Below are 17,406 nucleotides of genomic sequence, written 5' to 3'. Positions count from 1 at the left end.
ACACAACTAAGGCTCCTCGCATGATCGATAAAAAACAGTGCCGTAGTTGCACACCTACTAGTAGCGCTCAAGTGCATGATCTAGAGCCAGTTTTTTTTTTTTTTTTCACAACCGAGTCGCTATAAAACGCTGCTCTCACGCAGCATTTAATAGTCCTCACGTTTGGGAGAATGCAAATAGCATTTTGCGATGTGTTTAAAACAGAAAGCGGCACCCACTCTTAAATTATTCTGGTGAATGGAGGGTACGACGACAATAAACATCACTCTTGAAAGTTGCACTCGCCGGTCTTATTACTATGCATTAGCAGCCGAGCAAGACCAAATTCTTTCGTGCGTCGCTTCAGGCATATGTAGAAACAGTTACACTCGAGATTACATGACCGGACAAACCACACTTTGAGAACGTGCATGACGTATGTGCGCATAGAAACACAACGTGGCTAGCAGACGACGCACGGAGCAACCCACGCCATAGCCTCCTATATTTTTTTGTGCCCGCGCATTAGCGCTAAATACATACGCGCCATCCGTCCCTTATAGTTTTGGCGCTCGCCGCCAGATGCCGCACCGATCCCATAATAACAGCAGACGACGCGGCCTATGCACGCTTGCGTTTATGACGGTCTAGAAACCGTCTACATTGCATTGGATTATGCGTATACGTTAAGAAGTGCGCACACACCAAATTTTTAACACAAGCACTGTATGCAGAATGCAATGTGAGCTTTGTTATTTGATTTCGCGCTCAAAGCTTGAGCACTTTTCGAGACAATGGTTTGACATGAAAATCTTTTGCCAAGTCGTGTTTGTCAGTCACACTCGTCGCGAAGTTCAGAAAAAGTGGGCGGAGAAACTTCACGAGCACAGCCTCCAAAAGTTTTTTATGATGTCCCGGGGTCGAGCACTTGAGTTTGTCACGTTTCTGTAGTATTTGCGCGGCGTTGTCAACGGCAGCCTTCAGTGGCTGATTCATCTTTCTCGCTCTTGCGAGGAAAACTTCCGCGTAATTCTTTAGAGAATTTAGAACCATTACGAGCTCAGTTGACGGATACAGGAGTACACCTGGGTGGATATCTCCACATTCAATCAGAACATGCTCCGCCGTTTCCTTATCTTTCCCGCAGCATGTGCATTGTTCTTCTTCTTTACTGAATCTTGCTTTATAACTACGCGTTCTAAGGCAACCCGATCTCGCTTCAAACAGTAAAGCGCTTCCCCTTGAATTATCGTAAAATGCCTCCCTCCTTATTTCATTTTTGCCCTTTCGGTAGTTACTCAAAGCCGGTTTTTTCTCCATAGCTGCCATCCATTCTCTCGTTTTGCGCCTCGGCGCTCCGCCAGGAGCGCTCGCATCCGATAATAGCTCGGGGGACGGCGCTGAGGGACCGACCGCTCGGGCACAAAGTTATAGAGGAGGCTATGCCCACGCATAGCCTCCTCTATAACTTTGTGCCCGAGCGGTCGGTCCCTCAGCGCCGTCCCCCGAGCTATTATGGGATGCGAGCGCTCCTGGCGGAGCGCCGAGGCGCAAAACGAGAGAATGGATGGCAGCTATGGAGAAAAAACCGGCTTTGAGTAACTACCGAAAGGGCAAAAATGAAATAAGGAGGGAGGCATTTTACGATAATTCAAGGGGAAGCGCTTTACTGTTTGAAGCGAGATAGGGTTGCCTTAGAACGCGTAGTTATAAAGCAAGATTCAGTAAAGAAGAAGAACAATGCACATGCTGCGGGAAAGATAAGGAAACGGCGGAGCATGTTCTGATTGAATGTGGAGATATCCACCCAGGTGTACTCCTGTATCCGTCAACTGAGCTCGTAATGGTTCTAAATTCTCTAAAGAATTACGCGGAAGTTTTCCTCGCAAGAGCGAGAAAGATGAATCAGCCACTGAAGGCTGCCGTTGACAACGCCGCGCAAATACTACAGAAACGTGACAAACTCAAGTGCTCGACCCCGGGACATCATAAAAAACTTTTGGAGGTTGTGCTCGTGAAGTTTCTCCGCCCACTTTTTCTGAACTTCGCGACGAGTGTGACTGACAAACACGACTTGGCAAAAGATTTTCATGTCAAACCATTGTCTCGAAAAGTGCTCAAGCTTTGAGCGCGAAATCAAATAACAAAGCTCACATTGCATTCTGCATACAGTGCTTGTGTTAAAAATTTGGTGTGTGCGCACTTCTTAACGTATACGCATAATCCAATGCAATGTAGACGGTTTCTAGACCGTCATAAACGCAAGCGTGCATAGGCCGCGTCGTCTGCTGTTATTATGGGATCGGTGCGGCATCTGGCGGCGAGCGCCAAAACTATAAGGGACGGATGGCGCGTATGTATTTAGCGCTAATGCGCGGGCACAAAAAAATATAGGAGGCTATGGCCCACGCTTTGTCACTTCGGCCAGTTGCCGCCAGGCGGCGGCTCTGCGAATAATCAAATTTCTTGTATAAATATATACACTGTGTTTGTCACGTCTTTGGTGATGTAGTGGGCAATATTTGCGGATAGTTCACGGTTTAGCGATGAAACCCTCCAGCGCTTCGCTCCTCTCATCATCATTCGCTCCGTGGATATGCTGTAATTTCTTTTAATAACTCAATCGTAAGTGTTGTGTTAAAAAAAGACACCATAAATGCGCCTTTTTGGGGAGAGTGCACGCTTCTTGCGCTTTTCTTACGGGATCACCGCGGTCCCAGCCATAACGTAGGAAACTATGTTCCCATCACTTCCCTGTCTTGAACGGCGTGCGTGCTATCCCGCTGTCAGCGCGACATATCATTCTTGACAGGAAAAAGGCCAGAAAAAACGGCAAAAGCCAAGTTCTCAAGAAATGAAACTCGAGCAAGCCAGTGACAGAAATACTCCTCTAATACTCGGTATATAATATGTTGATCAGCAGTTCCACTCAATGCATAGATGTAGGGGACGCAAAATAATAATAATAAAAAAAATAGTGTCTCGCATCGTAACCTTTGCCACTGCAGGCATTGCATAATTGATGCCGCTTGGCGCAAAAAGCGACTGGGTACTTTGTGTCTGCGTTGTTTCAAGCCTAACGTTACTGAAGCCCCTAGATTTTGTTCCCCTGAAAAAAATATAGGTACTGACTCGATGACACTCTATGGATCCTCTAGTGCCATTTTTTGCACCCTCTCGTCCAATCGTTCGCATTCGCATTGTCATTGTGAAAAGTCAATTACGTCACACTTGTCACGTGCCTTTACGTCACGGGAAAAAAAATGGCTGATTTGGGTCGGTGTCGTCTGCTTACAAAAGAAATTCTGAAGAACGAATTGATCAATTCAATCACGTACGTTTGCGTGGATTGCGATGGTGAGTGGCCGGAACGGCTGTCATCAACATTCGTTCGGTCGAGGGCCGCGATTCGCTGAGCTCGCGGGCGAACACGGTCCGTGCCCTTGAAGTTTCCGCCGGTTGTCCTCTTGTGGCAGCAATTTCGAAAGAGGCTTCCATTCATTCGAGCGCCAACGTTCGTGCCTTCCGCTCTGTTCCTTCGCAGGCGTCTTGTGGCGGGCGAACAATGCCATCCCTGGATCCTCGGAAGCGTTATCTTTGCTTCGAAAACTTGTAAGTCTTGGGCCGCTGACGCTGCTTGCGTGTGCGCGCGGTGATTTCGCCAGGTGCGACAGCTATGTCGCACGCTATTTTCATCGCGCATTCGCAGGGCAAAAAAGTGCTCTTCGTGACGAACAACAGCTCGAAGTCTCGGCGCGGGTATCTCGCCAAGATGCATCAGTTGAAGTTCGAAGCGAGCCTCGTAAGAAAGACATCACCGCTTTTTTTCTCGTATGAGTACAAATTTCAACTGCTGTACAGTACATACGTGCATGCGTGTTCGATCCTCCCCCCTTCCCCCTATGACAGGACGAAATAATTACGGCACCCTACTGCGTTGTGCTTCACCTGAAGCAGTTGAATTTCATTGGAAAAATTTATCTCGTCGCCAGCACCGGTCTTCGCGACGAACTCAACGAAGGGGGATTTACGACGCTGCCTGTCGGAGTACGTATATGTGAATGCACTTCTTCATAAATCGATGTTTTCTTATGATACATGTTCTAAAGATGAAACGAATAAGATGTCTGCTATTATTTGTATTGTATGCTGCCCTCGGCATACATTACCTCGTGTGGTAAATCCATTTATTTATTTATTTATTTAAAATTCCTTACAGGCCCTTTACAGGGCATTGAGTAAGGGGAGTAATTGGTGAAGTTTTACAGATCATACAAAATTAATTCACGCGTTACAAAGCGTATCAGCACAATGAAAATATGACACGGATTGCAATATAAGTTGAAGTTAACAGGCGATAATAAGAAAAAGGAAAAGGCGATTTCATAGTGCACACACGACAGTGGGAACCGAATACAGTCATTATAGCATATGAAGGCGACATAGCATATGAAGGCGACATTGGCCTCGTATGTACTTGCATATATCCATAAACTGTTCAATTAGTGATAGCTATTCAAAGCAGTTGCATGAACACCTACATTAATGAGGTGAACTGCTCGAGCATCTTGCTAAATTTAAACAGAATAAAAGTTGTATATCTCATTAAAAAGCTGTACATGTGTCCACGCTAGCTGATCTGATGTGTTCTAGAAATCACTTCTTTTGCTACGAATTGTTTCTGTAAGTGTACAATTTCTCTCAATCTTGGTTTGAACAGTTTGGCTTGCTCAAAGTGTCAGTTAGCATGATTATATGTACACTATCAACACACTGGAACATTTTCTTGCTAAAAGGAGTATTTTCACTGTTTTCTAAAATATACATTGCCATTGTCTAAGCTAGCATGATGAAGAAAAATACTCTAAATGAACGATTGTTGAGAACCATAGGTATCAGACCATTGGATAATCTGATGGGGATGATTGACTACATGACATATACATTCGGTAATGTATAATTGCTGGAGCAACTTTGCTGTGCGACTTATATATAATGAAAGCGGTTAGACAAGTAAGGCTCGTATCCTACAAATGCCAAACTGGACGTGCCCATAGTTTATGTAACTTATAATGTACATATATAAATATAATGTAATATTTATCTACCTGCTCTAAACTGTGTCGTCGAGTTACACACTGCAGTGTATGCATGCACAGTGTTTGGGGATGCCGAATTTCACCACGGTGCCCTCTTCCCGCCCCCTTCTCCATTCATTGAGTGGGCTCCATGCATTGAGCTTTGCGTGAGCTAAAGATGAAAGATAGACAATTTTTGGGATACAATGTCAAAGGTTCTTTGCTGCCATTATCATCAATGACCTGCATAGACATTTAAATCCCACACTTTAAACGACGACATCGATCCAACTGCATGGACGTCGGCAGGATTTTGTGTTTGGAGGTGCAAACATGCGGTGCATCGTTGCTAGGTAGGGGTTTAGCTCGGGTGGGGGCGCAAGTGCTGGTGTGGCTGGAGTGGGGCAAGTGCCCGTTTTGCACCACCCTGGTGACGCTCATGTCCAACCCTGTTAAGGTGTGTGGCATAGTACATAGCCTTCCTCCCTGCTCTTTGAGCACATGCCTCTGTAGTGGGACGTGGCTTGCAGGCTTATCTTAAACAGAAGCTTTTAGCAAATCGTCTCCTGTGACTGTGGCTGCCGCCGTCTTGCCAAATAGGCGCAAGCCCGACATTGTATTTGTGAGACCACATTCGTGCAAGACTGTATGTACACAGCAGTTTTCATCAAGCCGTTGGAGTAGGAATTAAATGAAAAAAAATTATATTGGTCACACCCACCTTGCTCGTCGTACTTGTTTCAGCATGTCACTTTTTGCCTTTCTTTCCTTGGCAAACATCACGTTGGTTGATGTGATGTCAACCTGTTGCCTCCTGAAATCTGCATTTACTTGAATTGCTCTTCGCAGATTAGATTAGATTGTGCATAATCTTACACACAAACATTTCATCATGTTGACATTGTGACTTGTGTGGTACATGAGCATCACATTTATCTTTATATAATTGAGGCAACTGCATCATAAAAAGTTCATTTGACAATAGATTTCAGCTTGTTAATAATAACAATAATTTTATTTCTTCCTCAAGTAATAGAGGGACAGGGGAGCTTCAGAAGAACCTGTCATTAACAGCTTGACTGAGCTGCAGCCCTAAATACAAGGCAGCAGCAACAGGCAATTAAAAAGCAAATCATCACATTCATGCGGCTCAAGAATAATAGTAGCACACTGAGGAAAACAGACAAGAAATAGCAGAGATGGTCTTATCTGAATTGTGAGTGTACAGTGCAAAGTGCTTTCTATACAAAGCATATCTAAGGCCATCACGTGTCATATAAGAGCATAAGAGCACAAATGGAAAATGTAATTAAAATAATACCAACACAGACGATAGAAAAACATTCTATTTGTGCTTGATCATACGTAAAGCATATTTCATGGTACATTCTTATACATGTGTGTTGTACCTGTATAAAACTTTTTGCCATTTTGGGTAAATCCCTATTATATTTCTTTGGAGCATAGATGACATTATATGTGAGTCTGCATAATCATGTTGTATACCAGTAATTTACATAGTGCCCAAACGACATAAATCACATACAGTGGTAGCACTGCTATGTATGCTCAGCTTTTTAACGTAAGAAGGGTTAGTACGGTTATATAGCAAGATCACTGTTAGCTATTGACTGTTGTCGTCAAAGTATCACTGTGTTATTGTGGTTAATTTCTGAATTCATTTTTCAGCCGGACACAACTGGCCCAGACTGGCTGAAGTTTTGTCTGGAAGAAGTTAAGATCGAACCTGGTGTAAGTAAGCACATTCATTCACAGCTCTGCAAAAGCATCATGAAGTATCTGGCAAAATACCACAACCAAGCTAGCAACTGCACATTCCTTGTGCTGGCTTCTTGGCAATTGCTATTATGTCTTGTGATAGCATGAGACATAATATTATCTGCTATCAAGTTGAACAGATAAAAGGACATAATTGATTGCATCAAGAGACACTTGTGTAGATAACAAAATTCAACTTACAAGGTTACATAGAGGCAAAGAAAAGCATATTAGCTGCAAACCAGAATATGAGCTTGTGTTTTAAGAATAAAACGGGGAATGAGTATGAAACTGCATCTACAGAGAACTACATTCGCTGATAATTCTGAAAAAGAACCGTTACTCTAAACAGTCGGTGTGAACTACAGGAGTACGAATGAACATTGAATGGCAGTGTCTAAGTGCTTCACTGCAAATAATATCAAGATAGTCTGTGTACCTTATGTGAACATGATGATTAATACCTAGGCTAAACCCACTGAGTTCTCGCAACTCTTCCAAATATTAGCGGCGTCTATTTTTACCACTGAAATTTGGTATCGTCCAATGCAGGATTGCTTTCCAATAGTGCTATATATAATGCTGGCTTATAAATGACTGGAGAAATATCTTATAATTAATTTACCAAAAGTGAATGTTTTTAAAGAAAGATATCTTACTATAGCGTCTCCTATGGTAGCAACCCCTAGTGGTATCCGTGGTGTAGCGACCATGGTGTTGTGTTGCTAACTGGGAAGGTTTTGGCGACACACTTTGCTCACTCTCTTCCCCCGGTGACGGCGGCCCCTTCTGATGTTCAATGTGCAGAGCTGACTTGTTTTCCTTTCTCCATCCTTTTTCCATGAGATGGCTTTAAAGCCTTTACTCCAGTTTTCTATGACACGCGCTTGCGAGCATGTGTCGTGTAGGTTTGTATATCTGAGAGCAAACACAGCTAGAAACAGGTATAATGTGGCTACAGACTGCACAACTTGCTGACGCACTGTTGAGATCAAATTGGCTTGGCATTTTGGTTTGACTATTCTTTGCAAGGAAGAAATAAAACACCCCGATTTCACACTGCATGCTGCGCTAATTTATGACCCCCACTTTCTCTTGCTGTAAGGGTATCCTTATCGCTTCCACCAATCCACGAGGGGTCCCTGAAATAGCTATGGTTGAGAATAACTGCTCTAGAATTTGGTAGTATTGCAACATTTCAAACTGTAGGGAGTATGGGCCAAGTAACAACCTACGAAGACCATCTGTAATGTCTAAGGAAGGGATACAATGCCGATACAATGTATTCAAAAAGGCTTTATTTGCAATGTACATGGTTTTTATAGCAATGAATCAATGCGCACCCTGGGGGCTCAAGAACACAAACGAAATTGAAACTGCGTATAACACTATCCATGGACACAGCTGCTTTTGAAGTCAGTTCTCATTATCAACTTCAATGTCACAAATATGGAAAAGACATTTGTTGTCCTAATGTCGCAGCTAGATGACCTTCACATAATACATAGTGGAAGTATTTTTTTTTCTCAGGCCACTTGTTGTATAAAAGACAAGGTTCAAACAGAGGTGAACTTGCAAAACAATGTCCATAGCCTTGTATGCGGAGCTGTATTATTGATTTTTGTGACAAGTACATTGAAGATTGTCATTGAAGATAACTTATGTTATTTCGAGCAATACAGTGGCGGGCATAGCCGAAATTGACAACACTTTTCACAGAAGCTGTGGGCCACAGTGCATTCAAACTATCTCTTTTCACATCCACTTGCATCAGATGTTAGGTCAAAAACAATCGTCATGCAAAATTGCTTTCAGGTTAATTTTTAGCTAAACAAATACGAGGTACCCAGATGGTACTGTGGGACTGAACGGAATAATGCCATTACATTTGGTCATACTTGCTTCATGAAATATTTGAGTCATGCTGGCTTTCCCTGATAGGCCCTTGCATACACTGCAGGTGAAGGCTGTTGTCTGTGGCTTTGATGAGCACTTGAGCTTCAATAAGTGCCTCAGGGCTGCGACCTACCTGAAAGACAAGGACTGCCTTTTCCTTGCCACCAACACAGACGAGACGTACCCGTGCACCAACCTGGACATCGTCGTACCTGGTCAGTTCATGAATACCTAGTATATGTAAGCAAGAAGTGCACCAGTGCGCACCAGGGAACTTAGATGTACACCAATCATCATAGCCACCGGGTGAACTGGCGCGACTCATTGGCGATGCCATAAGTGAACAAAAGAAGGGGTATTGACCGAGGGGCGCAATACAGTTTACACGACCACATGAAGACAGCCGATAATGAAGCCATAGTTTCTAGTTTTTTTAATTGAATTTTTTAATAATAAGATAAAGAAAATTAAAGCAGACAGGAAAACCAACTTCCCCCAAGTTTGGATGGAGCCCACAAGCTTCGCACCACGTGTGTAATACAGCACTAATGCCATGGTGTTGGCTCTTAGGTATGTCTATCGGTGTAAGATTACTGTGGAATCAGAAAAAGAGAGGTAAGAAATCGAGGGTCTTATTTATTAGTGCAAAATTACTTTTACCATACTTCTTGAGATTTTGCAGATGTTAAGAAAGAAGATGACGCTTCAGCTGGGCTCAGTGGGAGTAGTGATATCGGCCATTCTTCAGCTCTGTAGTGCTTGTACATTTTTTTTTTCAAAATTTCTACATGTTTTGCCATTTTCCATGGGTCTGGTGTGTGCTTTTGCACAATACTGAATGAGATGGTGCAGCCGAACACTCTTTTATTTTGTTAGACACAATAGTATGATGCCATCACACAGGATGGCAAAAGGCATAGGGAGTGATTAAGGTTATGTGTGGAGAGAGAGAGAAAAAAACTTCATTCACGCATAACGCGGAGCATTCCAAATGGTCGGACCCCTATTCCAGGGCTCCGCTGGCCCCCGCCATCATCTCTTCCCTGTTGGACCAGCCAACATTGATCAGCAACAACCGAGCTGGACAGCAGTGCCTCCCATTGTTCCTCTGTGTTATTCATGTTGTGGTGTTCTTCACTGTGATGTGTACACTACCACGTGATGTGAAACAGAGTTGGTGTGGCCCCACACCACGGACATATATCTCTGTATGCTGTGGGGTAGAATACATGTAGCCTGTGTAAGTTCGTGTATGTGTTTGTTTGGATTCTGCGTAATGCCACCGATTCCATTGCTGTGAGTTTCTTATGCGGTGCTGGAGACAGTTTTGTATTGTCCCTGTAATACTGAAGAATTGTACCAAAGTTAGGGTCTAGGGGCGTTGGATCCTCTATTGCAGTGTGCAAGAAAGCTCGGTGATTTGTGAAGCCTCGAGCCGCCTCATCCGCAAACTGGTTCCCCGTGACGCCCTAGGCCCTGGCGCCAAGACAATGGTTTGGGTGGAGAAAATATATTTTTAAGCAATGATAAGTGCTACATATATTTAGTTTACATTACAAAGCACACTTTTTATGAATATGTGAGCATCATGGGGCAATTCCTATTTTTTGTTAATTTTCACATTTAAAAGTATTTCTCATGCGAACAATTCTAACTCAAGTTCTGCTGTCTGAAAATGCAAATTGTTATAGGGAGATAAGTTTTGGCCACTACGATGTACCAAAACAAATGAGATCAGATGGATATTAAAACAGTGTAAATAACCAAAGATTTATGCACTATCTCTAGGGGCACCTCGATATAAGTGGCTGCCATATCAATCTTATTGCATGATTTTACTCACTGAGGCTCATTGCTCACTCATTAATGAGATAAAAAAAGTGTCAAGTTTTAGTAAAAAATCTTTATTAGCGAAAAGTTATGCTTGCTTGCATGCAAAAAAAATGCTGAAAATGTCAGTTCTAAAATTTTTTTAAAAATTTGAAACAGGAGCAGCGCCTACAAAAGGTGATCAGGAGTGTTGAGATCTTCAGTAGTTGTAGCTAGTTCTATCTTGGACCTTAGTTTTGTCTGCCTTTGATCGTATGGCACCGCACTATTTTTTTAGCCTTCTTTGCAGCATCATGCTTTCACGATGCAGCTAGGCTTGATGCCAATTTGCTTAAAGATATCAAGTGTGCATCTGTTGCTATTAGTGGAATGACATACAGAATCACGCAAATCAAATTCGATCATTGGCAAGCTCACATACATGTCTTGTATATGTCTTGCACGTGCGACGAATACGTGCGTTGGTGTCTGGTTCATTCTTGCAAAAAATTAGCCTTCCATCTTTTCAGGTTGCATTGCAATGGGGCATATGTAACGAAAGATAGATTGAGATATTGATGGTTGAAAGGACAAAACAACTTTATTTTGTTTTTGTTCAAAAAGAAGATGCACTGAACATCTTAATATAGCAACCAACCGTATCGTCAACTACATCAGCTTTTTGCTTATTTTTGTGTTTTTTCAGATTACTGGCTTGTCTTGTCATATTATGTGTCTCTCTAGTGGTAGAATAAATTCGGCGGCGGTCAATCTCACCTAACCATATCACTGTGTTGGCCTTGGTGTTGTTCCTTAGGACTTTGAACTTTGAGATTGTTTATTCGGGGTTTAAAGTTAGAACATTTTTTAAAAGTGGCAGTTCTGAGGATATACATTCCAAAGATTACAATTTATTCTGTTTTCTATAAGTGTCATGGTACCTCCGCATTCTATGAAGATAGTTATTCCTAACCGCCTCACTGCATCTCCATGCACATTTCACACAGACAAAGCAAGTGGACTTGGTAAATGCCATGCGTGTTAGGAAAACTGGGGTATGTGCCAGCCTACTACATAAAATTCTGTTAAGCTCAGAGAAACTATCAGTTTCAGTTTCATGAAAATTTAATTAAGAGCTTGGGTTTTGTGCAGCCTGGGAAATGGGAGATTATTGCTACTCAGTTTGTCTCGAACACTTAATCCTTTTGGCTCAATCACAAAATGCCGGAAAAGGTGTGGGGCACTGCATATCGTTAAGGAAGGCCTTGTTATACTAGACAAGCAAGAAACCAAAATTCGATTTATTTTCTAAGTTTTGCCCTACCTTATGTCCTTAACTATAAAGTGGAGTCTTCACGGCATAGCACTTTAATGCTGCAGTGAAGTTACTTTTACAGAGAGGTTTATGCGAAGAAATATACATACTTTGCTCATTTCGAGAAATTTTGAACAATCTAAATTCGTGTTGAAGAGATTTAGAATACTGTAATATTTCTTTGATTATTTGAAGCACCTGAATATTTGCCAATTCCCACGTGGAACCTCAACAATTACTGCAACTCGAATGCCTCATGTTTTGCAGGGTCTGGCTGCATGCTGGCAGCGGTCCGCACAGCCGCCATGCGTCAGCCCACGGTTCTCGGAAAACCAGAGCAGCACATGGTCGATTGCATCAAGTACGTCTGCCCAGACCTGGTGCCAGCAAAGACACTCATGATTGGAGACAGGTAACTTTTTTTGTGTGAGCGAAATATGGAGAATATACACTGTTTCAGACATTAGGCACATCACACATTAGGTGCTGTGGTGGCTATCAAGACTTTTTGAAGTATATGTGCCCGCGTTCAGAAATAGTTAAATGTTCTTATCATCCAAAATAGAATTTTCCGTTTATTTGTATGGCCAGCACTACTGTACCTTACAAGCATACAAATACCATTATACGTCTTTCGTAATGCGGCTTAATTGCTTAGCTTCTGTCTGCATTGTTTTTTTTTTGTATTTCATTTGCAGCCTGTCCTGGCGCTGCATCACTCGCATGCTCGTGCTCGGCTCGCATGAGCGTTTATTTCTACGAGAGCCAACAACGAGATTCGCAGAGTTACATGTTCTTCTGACCGAGCTTCTTGCATAGCTTCCACTACTTTGCACTTCATGTGTGAAACAAAGTATAGCTTTTGAACATGAGCTGGATTTAAACTGTCGTGAGACTTGCACATTTGAGCACTTCTGTAAATGGTACTGTGAATGTTGACAGGGTCCTACACTGATGCTTTGTCATTGGGCTCTCTTTCAAAATGTGTGATTAGTGTGAACGGAGCTTGCTGTTACATGAAGGGCATAAGGTGCTGGCGTAACAAATGAAGTGACACGTATATGTGTGAACACAGAGAAAGAGTATTTATTGCTCCTTTTGTGTGACAGTGGTAGCTCAAGGCGACATAGGCATGAGGGATAATTCCTCAGTGAAAGGCGCTGAAGCACTGAACGATGCCACTCACAATGCCAGGCAGCTGAGTAAATGTTTATCTCTTGTATCCTGCTGGTTGTAGTCTGCATCATTTGTAAATGCAACCTTTTGAAGCACACCTTTGATAGCCACGATCCGTCTGTATACCTGGTGCTTTCCTGTTCGTAAAGGTCATGATGCAAGTTCTTGCTGTGTTCTTCATGACGGCTGTGGCACAATCGTCACAACATTTCCATTAACATGTAGACCAAATTTGTTACAGAAAGAAAGAACGGTACTTTTAAAATATTTTTTTATAAACAACACCGAAACAACATTCCCGGAAGTTCAGAAGGCAGCCACATGACCAAAAAATTTTTTATCTACAAAATATTTTAGCAGTTCACTGTTTTCAATGCCAAAAAATCAGCCAGATTTTTTCGAATACATTTAAGATGGTCGCCGAAATAGCTGGGACGTTTGGCGTGAAATGACCCATTTGGGATTGTCTCCAAGTGAGAGAACAGCATACATACCGTGGAAAGGAAACCTAGGTGAAGTCACTAGTGGCGAACTATTATAGCCACGTGCTCCCGGGTTGCAAGTCATTCTCAGTGTGATTGTACATGGCAAGATAAGATGAAGAGCTGTATAAATGAACATCTGGTGCTATAAATCATAGAAGTGAAGAATTGGGAGCTGTAGTCACTACATAAATTGTGTCACCAACAACAAGCCTTGCAGTTTTGCTGGAAAACATTCAACGGCGATTAAATCAGGCAGTGCATTCTATTCTGACATGCTTGTAGACAAACATGAACAGGTAAGGATATTAGCTATACCGTGGAGATCCTGAGCGCTCACTAAATTGAAGTGCTGGCAGGTTGAAGGAGTAGTGTTTTATGTAGATAATAAGGGAAAGTGTCATGTATCCTCTGAAATAGGTGCAGTGTGGCAATTTGTCATTGGCGTGCTGGAGAAGGATGGTCGAGCAAGGATCTAATTTTGCTGATGCGAGGCATATACTAGTCATAGTTAAAAGCGATGATAAGTCATGCTGCACGGTTTTAGAGTACCAGTGTCAATGTGTTAAGACTGATGTGGATTCTAATGACATACACCATACTGCTTAGCTCATAGAAACCATAGTGTTTCTGACTATATTACCTAGAAGGAAATCTCGCACCACTGTCTATGCGAATTTCTTGGAGTGCAATGTGCTGTCATGATAATGATGGCATATAATCTGCAAGGCTTGCATTAGCTGGTGTTAAGTGAGGTTGGGCGAAAAGTGCATATGGCTGCGAAAGTAAACCCTCTCTATGACAAAACCTTCATAAACAGATCTCATTTGCCCACACTATGTTCTAGAATAGAAGTTTACTCACCTGTTCGGCATAACCAAACTGTTGTAGAGTGAACGCTGACCCTGTCGTCTGTCTTCCAAATTTAGCGGCTGCTCGCTAGTTTTTACAATTCATAAAAGCATGCATCAAAGCATAAGTCCTCAAAGTAAAATTGTACTTTCTTCAGTGTAATGCTAAGAAAGAGCAATTTTACTATGTACTGTTTCCCTACGAAATTAATCGTTTTCATGCAAGCAATGTGTTGAAGCCATACATGTCTGTAAGCTGTCTGGGCCCTTCATGAACAATGCCTATCCTAATTCGACGCATTCCAGCATTGTCGTGCATACTACAGCGTCACAGTGCCTCTACTTAACGCTGTTGTCGGAACGTTTCGTAGGCTAGTAGGCTTGCTGAGGGTGGCGATAAAGAACAGCTTTTTCCAATAAAACCGAGTGACACGTACAAATCATCTTCAACCTTTGTCATGTGTTTAGCCCTTGGTAGCCTAGCTGGCACAAACTATGTTAATGAATGCACTTCTTAACTGGGCGCACATTTCTTTAGTTTTCTAGGCTCATGAGGGCTGAGCCTCAAGAGCTTATGAAATCTATGGGAAAGCACTCTGAAATATTAATTACATGATTTTAAAAGCAAGTTTCAGTTCTTGCTGCAACCTGACATCAAAATACGTTATGAGATTTTGCCATGTGCTCGCATAACATATTGTCATGTCCCCATGCCGCCACAGCCGCTCTGCTTTGTGGCTCCCTGGGTGACGCTCAAGGGACCATTTTGAGTGTTTACGGTGATGCACAATTAAGTGGCCATTAGGAATATTTGGTGCCTGATGTAAACAAAACTACCCTTACTTGTGCAAATTGACACTGTAGCCTGAAGTCACGATACAGTTCAACCACTCAATAACAAGAGCCCTCAAGGACGAAATTCTCGCGGCAACGAAGAAATCTGGCTTCCCTGGTGAGCATTCTTGCATTCTTTAATTCAATGCATTTGCCACCTTTCGCAGCGGCGAGGTTTTACAAAGCGCTACCGCAAATGAAAGTTTCAGGTAGCGATCCGCAATGTTTTACTTTCAACCCTTCAGCTAGTCGGAAACCCACAAGTTTGAAAACTGCAGCACTGCTCATTCGACAAGTAGGGTTCATACATTTCTGCCACCATCATCGGTGCTGCTATTTCTTTTTACAATTGGTTTGATTTTGATGATAGCGACAACTTGCATTTTTTTCGTGGAGAACAGTTTTTGCGAACGCCTCTGTTGGAAACTATGTCACCACATGATGTTTTGAATGGCAACACCCACGAAAGTGACGTGTCGACAGACATTCTGTAAACTGGGTAAGTGCTTTCTGCTGTGCCCGATGGATCCTATCATTGAAAGTGTGCGCAAAGAATATGAGAGGGATGAAAGCAACAAAACACAAAAAAGGCAAGTAAGCTGGCACAAAGTTCTTGATGCTTCTAACATCATTCGAACTTTCCTCAGTGCCCACGATGATGACGAAGCCATGCGAAGCTTATTAAGCTGCGAGGCTCGAGCCATTAAGCTCCTTAGAAATACCTATTAGGAAATAAAGCAAGATCAGTGGCTTCTTTGAATAAAATTTGGTTGAACAGAGTAGTTGGTTTGGGTATATTTACTTTTTTTTCACAATAACGAACAAAGATCGCTTCCCCATCCCGGCGATTTTGGTATTGAGGGGTTTGACTGTAGTGTCACTGTCACTAGGTGCGCTACGAGAGAATAGTCTCGTAGCGCACCTAGTGGGAAAGCATTTACACTTTCTCGCAACTAGGGGCAGATCCAGCCACTCGGTCGGAGCGAGATTTTGACTTTTTTTTTGTTTTTAGCAGCATAAGAACTCAGTCTTAGCAAAAGTACTGTTAACGTCTGATCACTTTGGTGCCCTTCGTTTCTGCTAATTGGTTGTAGGTGGACGAGAAGCACTGAAGAGCAGTGGTGGGGGGAGTGCTGACATTGTCTTTGGAGGGAACTTGGCCCCCCCCACCCTCTGGATTTGCGATTCGCCGCTGCTAACCACTTGGCTAGCACTGAAGTTTGAGCAGTTGTAGTTGTGGCAATGTCCACAGGCACAAAGGGCATACAGGAAGCACTGAAGAAAGCTGGGTGTGGCTGATGGAGGCTGTGGGGAGGGGTGGTGCGATCACCCCCACTGAATTTGCCGCTGCACATAGCCATGTACAGGAGATTTCTATGGCAGAGTAAACTCCGCTTTGAAAATTAGTGCCAATACTCATTCAATATTACTGGCACATGCACAGGCTAAACACGGACATCATGATGGGCCGTCGAGCTGGCATGAAGACTCTTCTCGTGGGATCCGGCATCCATCACATGGACGACGTACGCAAGCTGGTGTCCGAAGGAAAGAACAATGATGCGCCAGATTTCTTCGTGCCCAAACTCGGCGACATTGTAGAGATGCTGGCGTAGCCATACATGCCGCCGTGTTACACATAAGTAGGCAAAAATTCGACTGCTGAATCGTGTCGGACAGTAATTTGTAGACGTCACACACATTCAGCGTAAACCTGGTGGTAGCGTGTGTGTGCATAGGGCCAGGAACCGGTGAAAGTTTATTTGAAAGGTAGTCCACGCCTAAAGATTGTCAACCTTGTTTGCCTCCCCCCTATAGTGGCAGCTAGTAAAAGTCTGTCTGTGACGTTTAAGGTTGTTTATGTGTACAAATGTTATGGTAGATATTTATCAGCTTTACCCGTGGCTTGCAGATTTGTGTCATCGTACATTACCCTAATTTTGTTGGTTCATGCAAGTTTATCATGTGCAAAAATATAAGACGTGAAGTTCTCTCTCTTTGTAGGATTTAAATGTTCTTTTAGAAGATAGACATTAAATGTTAAAAATAAATTAGCGGAGCTCAGTGGCAATGAAGTATGAGAGGTGAGCAACAGCTATCGTTGCTAATGGTATAGACGTTAAATAGCTGCGTTTGTAGTCTGATTTTGATCGCCCTCCGTGCTTGAAGATACCCAAACTATTAGTTCAACCATCAAGGTGCTAGAC

At 42.8% G+C, this 17,406-nt stretch overlaps 1 protein-coding gene across 3 annotated transcripts; it reads left to right on the top strand.

Moving 5' to 3' along the window:
* Nucleotides 1-3,180: 3,180 nt before the first annotated feature.
* Nucleotides 3,181-17,196, top strand: LOC119170635 (glycerol-3-phosphate phosphatase). 3 transcript variants are annotated; one of them, XR_012893833.1, is made up of 9 exons: nt 3,181-3,336; nt 3,524-3,591; nt 3,689-3,781; nt 3,889-4,026; nt 6,747-6,809; nt 8,797-8,947; nt 12,124-12,268; nt 15,230-15,317; nt 16,644-16,780. XR_012893833.1 is itself a non-coding variant. In XM_037421856.2 (8 exons), exons 1-8 carry the CDS (start codon nt 3,243-3,245, stop codon nt 16,813-16,815), a joined length of 924 nt encoding a protein of 307 aa, XP_037277753.2. In that variant the 5' UTR covers nt 3,181-3,242; the 3' UTR covers nt 16,816-17,196. The 3 variants fall into 3 exon arrangements, 2 of the variants coding, with proteins under 2 accessions (XP_037277753.2, XP_075743108.1); XM_037421856.2 differs by lacking the exon at nt 15,230-15,317 and having other exon boundaries at nt 16,644-17,196; XM_075886993.1 differs by lacking the exons at nt 15,230-15,317; nt 16,644-16,780 and adding an exon at nt 12,555-12,808.
* Nucleotides 17,197-17,406: the final 210 nt, after the last annotated feature.

This window comes from Rhipicephalus microplus, chromosome 2 (assembly GCF_043290135.1).
Source record: "Rhipicephalus microplus isolate Deutch F79 chromosome 2, USDA_Rmic, whole genome shotgun sequence".
Classification (NCBI taxonomy): Eukaryota; Metazoa; Arthropoda; class Arachnida; order Ixodida; family Ixodidae; genus Rhipicephalus; species Rhipicephalus microplus.
The sequence above is the reverse complement of the archived record's forward strand: the minus strand, read 5'-3'. Positions and strand labels throughout refer to the sequence as shown.

What these genes read in the sequence shown, in the direction of transcription:
- LOC119170635 (XM_037421856.2), top strand. Translation starts at nt 3,243, where the DNA reads ATGGCTGATTTGGGTCGGTGTCGTCTGCTTACAAAAGAAATTCTGAAG. An exon ending in TATCTTTGCTTCGAAAACTT is followed by an intron (nt 3,592 to 3,688) that starts GTAAGTCTTGGG and finishes GCGCATTCGCAG; the next exon opens with GGCAAAAAAGTGCTCTTCGT. An exon ending in CCTGGACATCGTCGTACCTG is followed by an intron (nt 8,948 to 12,123) that starts GTCAGTTCATGA and finishes CATGTTTTGCAG; the next exon opens with GGTCTGGCTGCATGCTGGCA.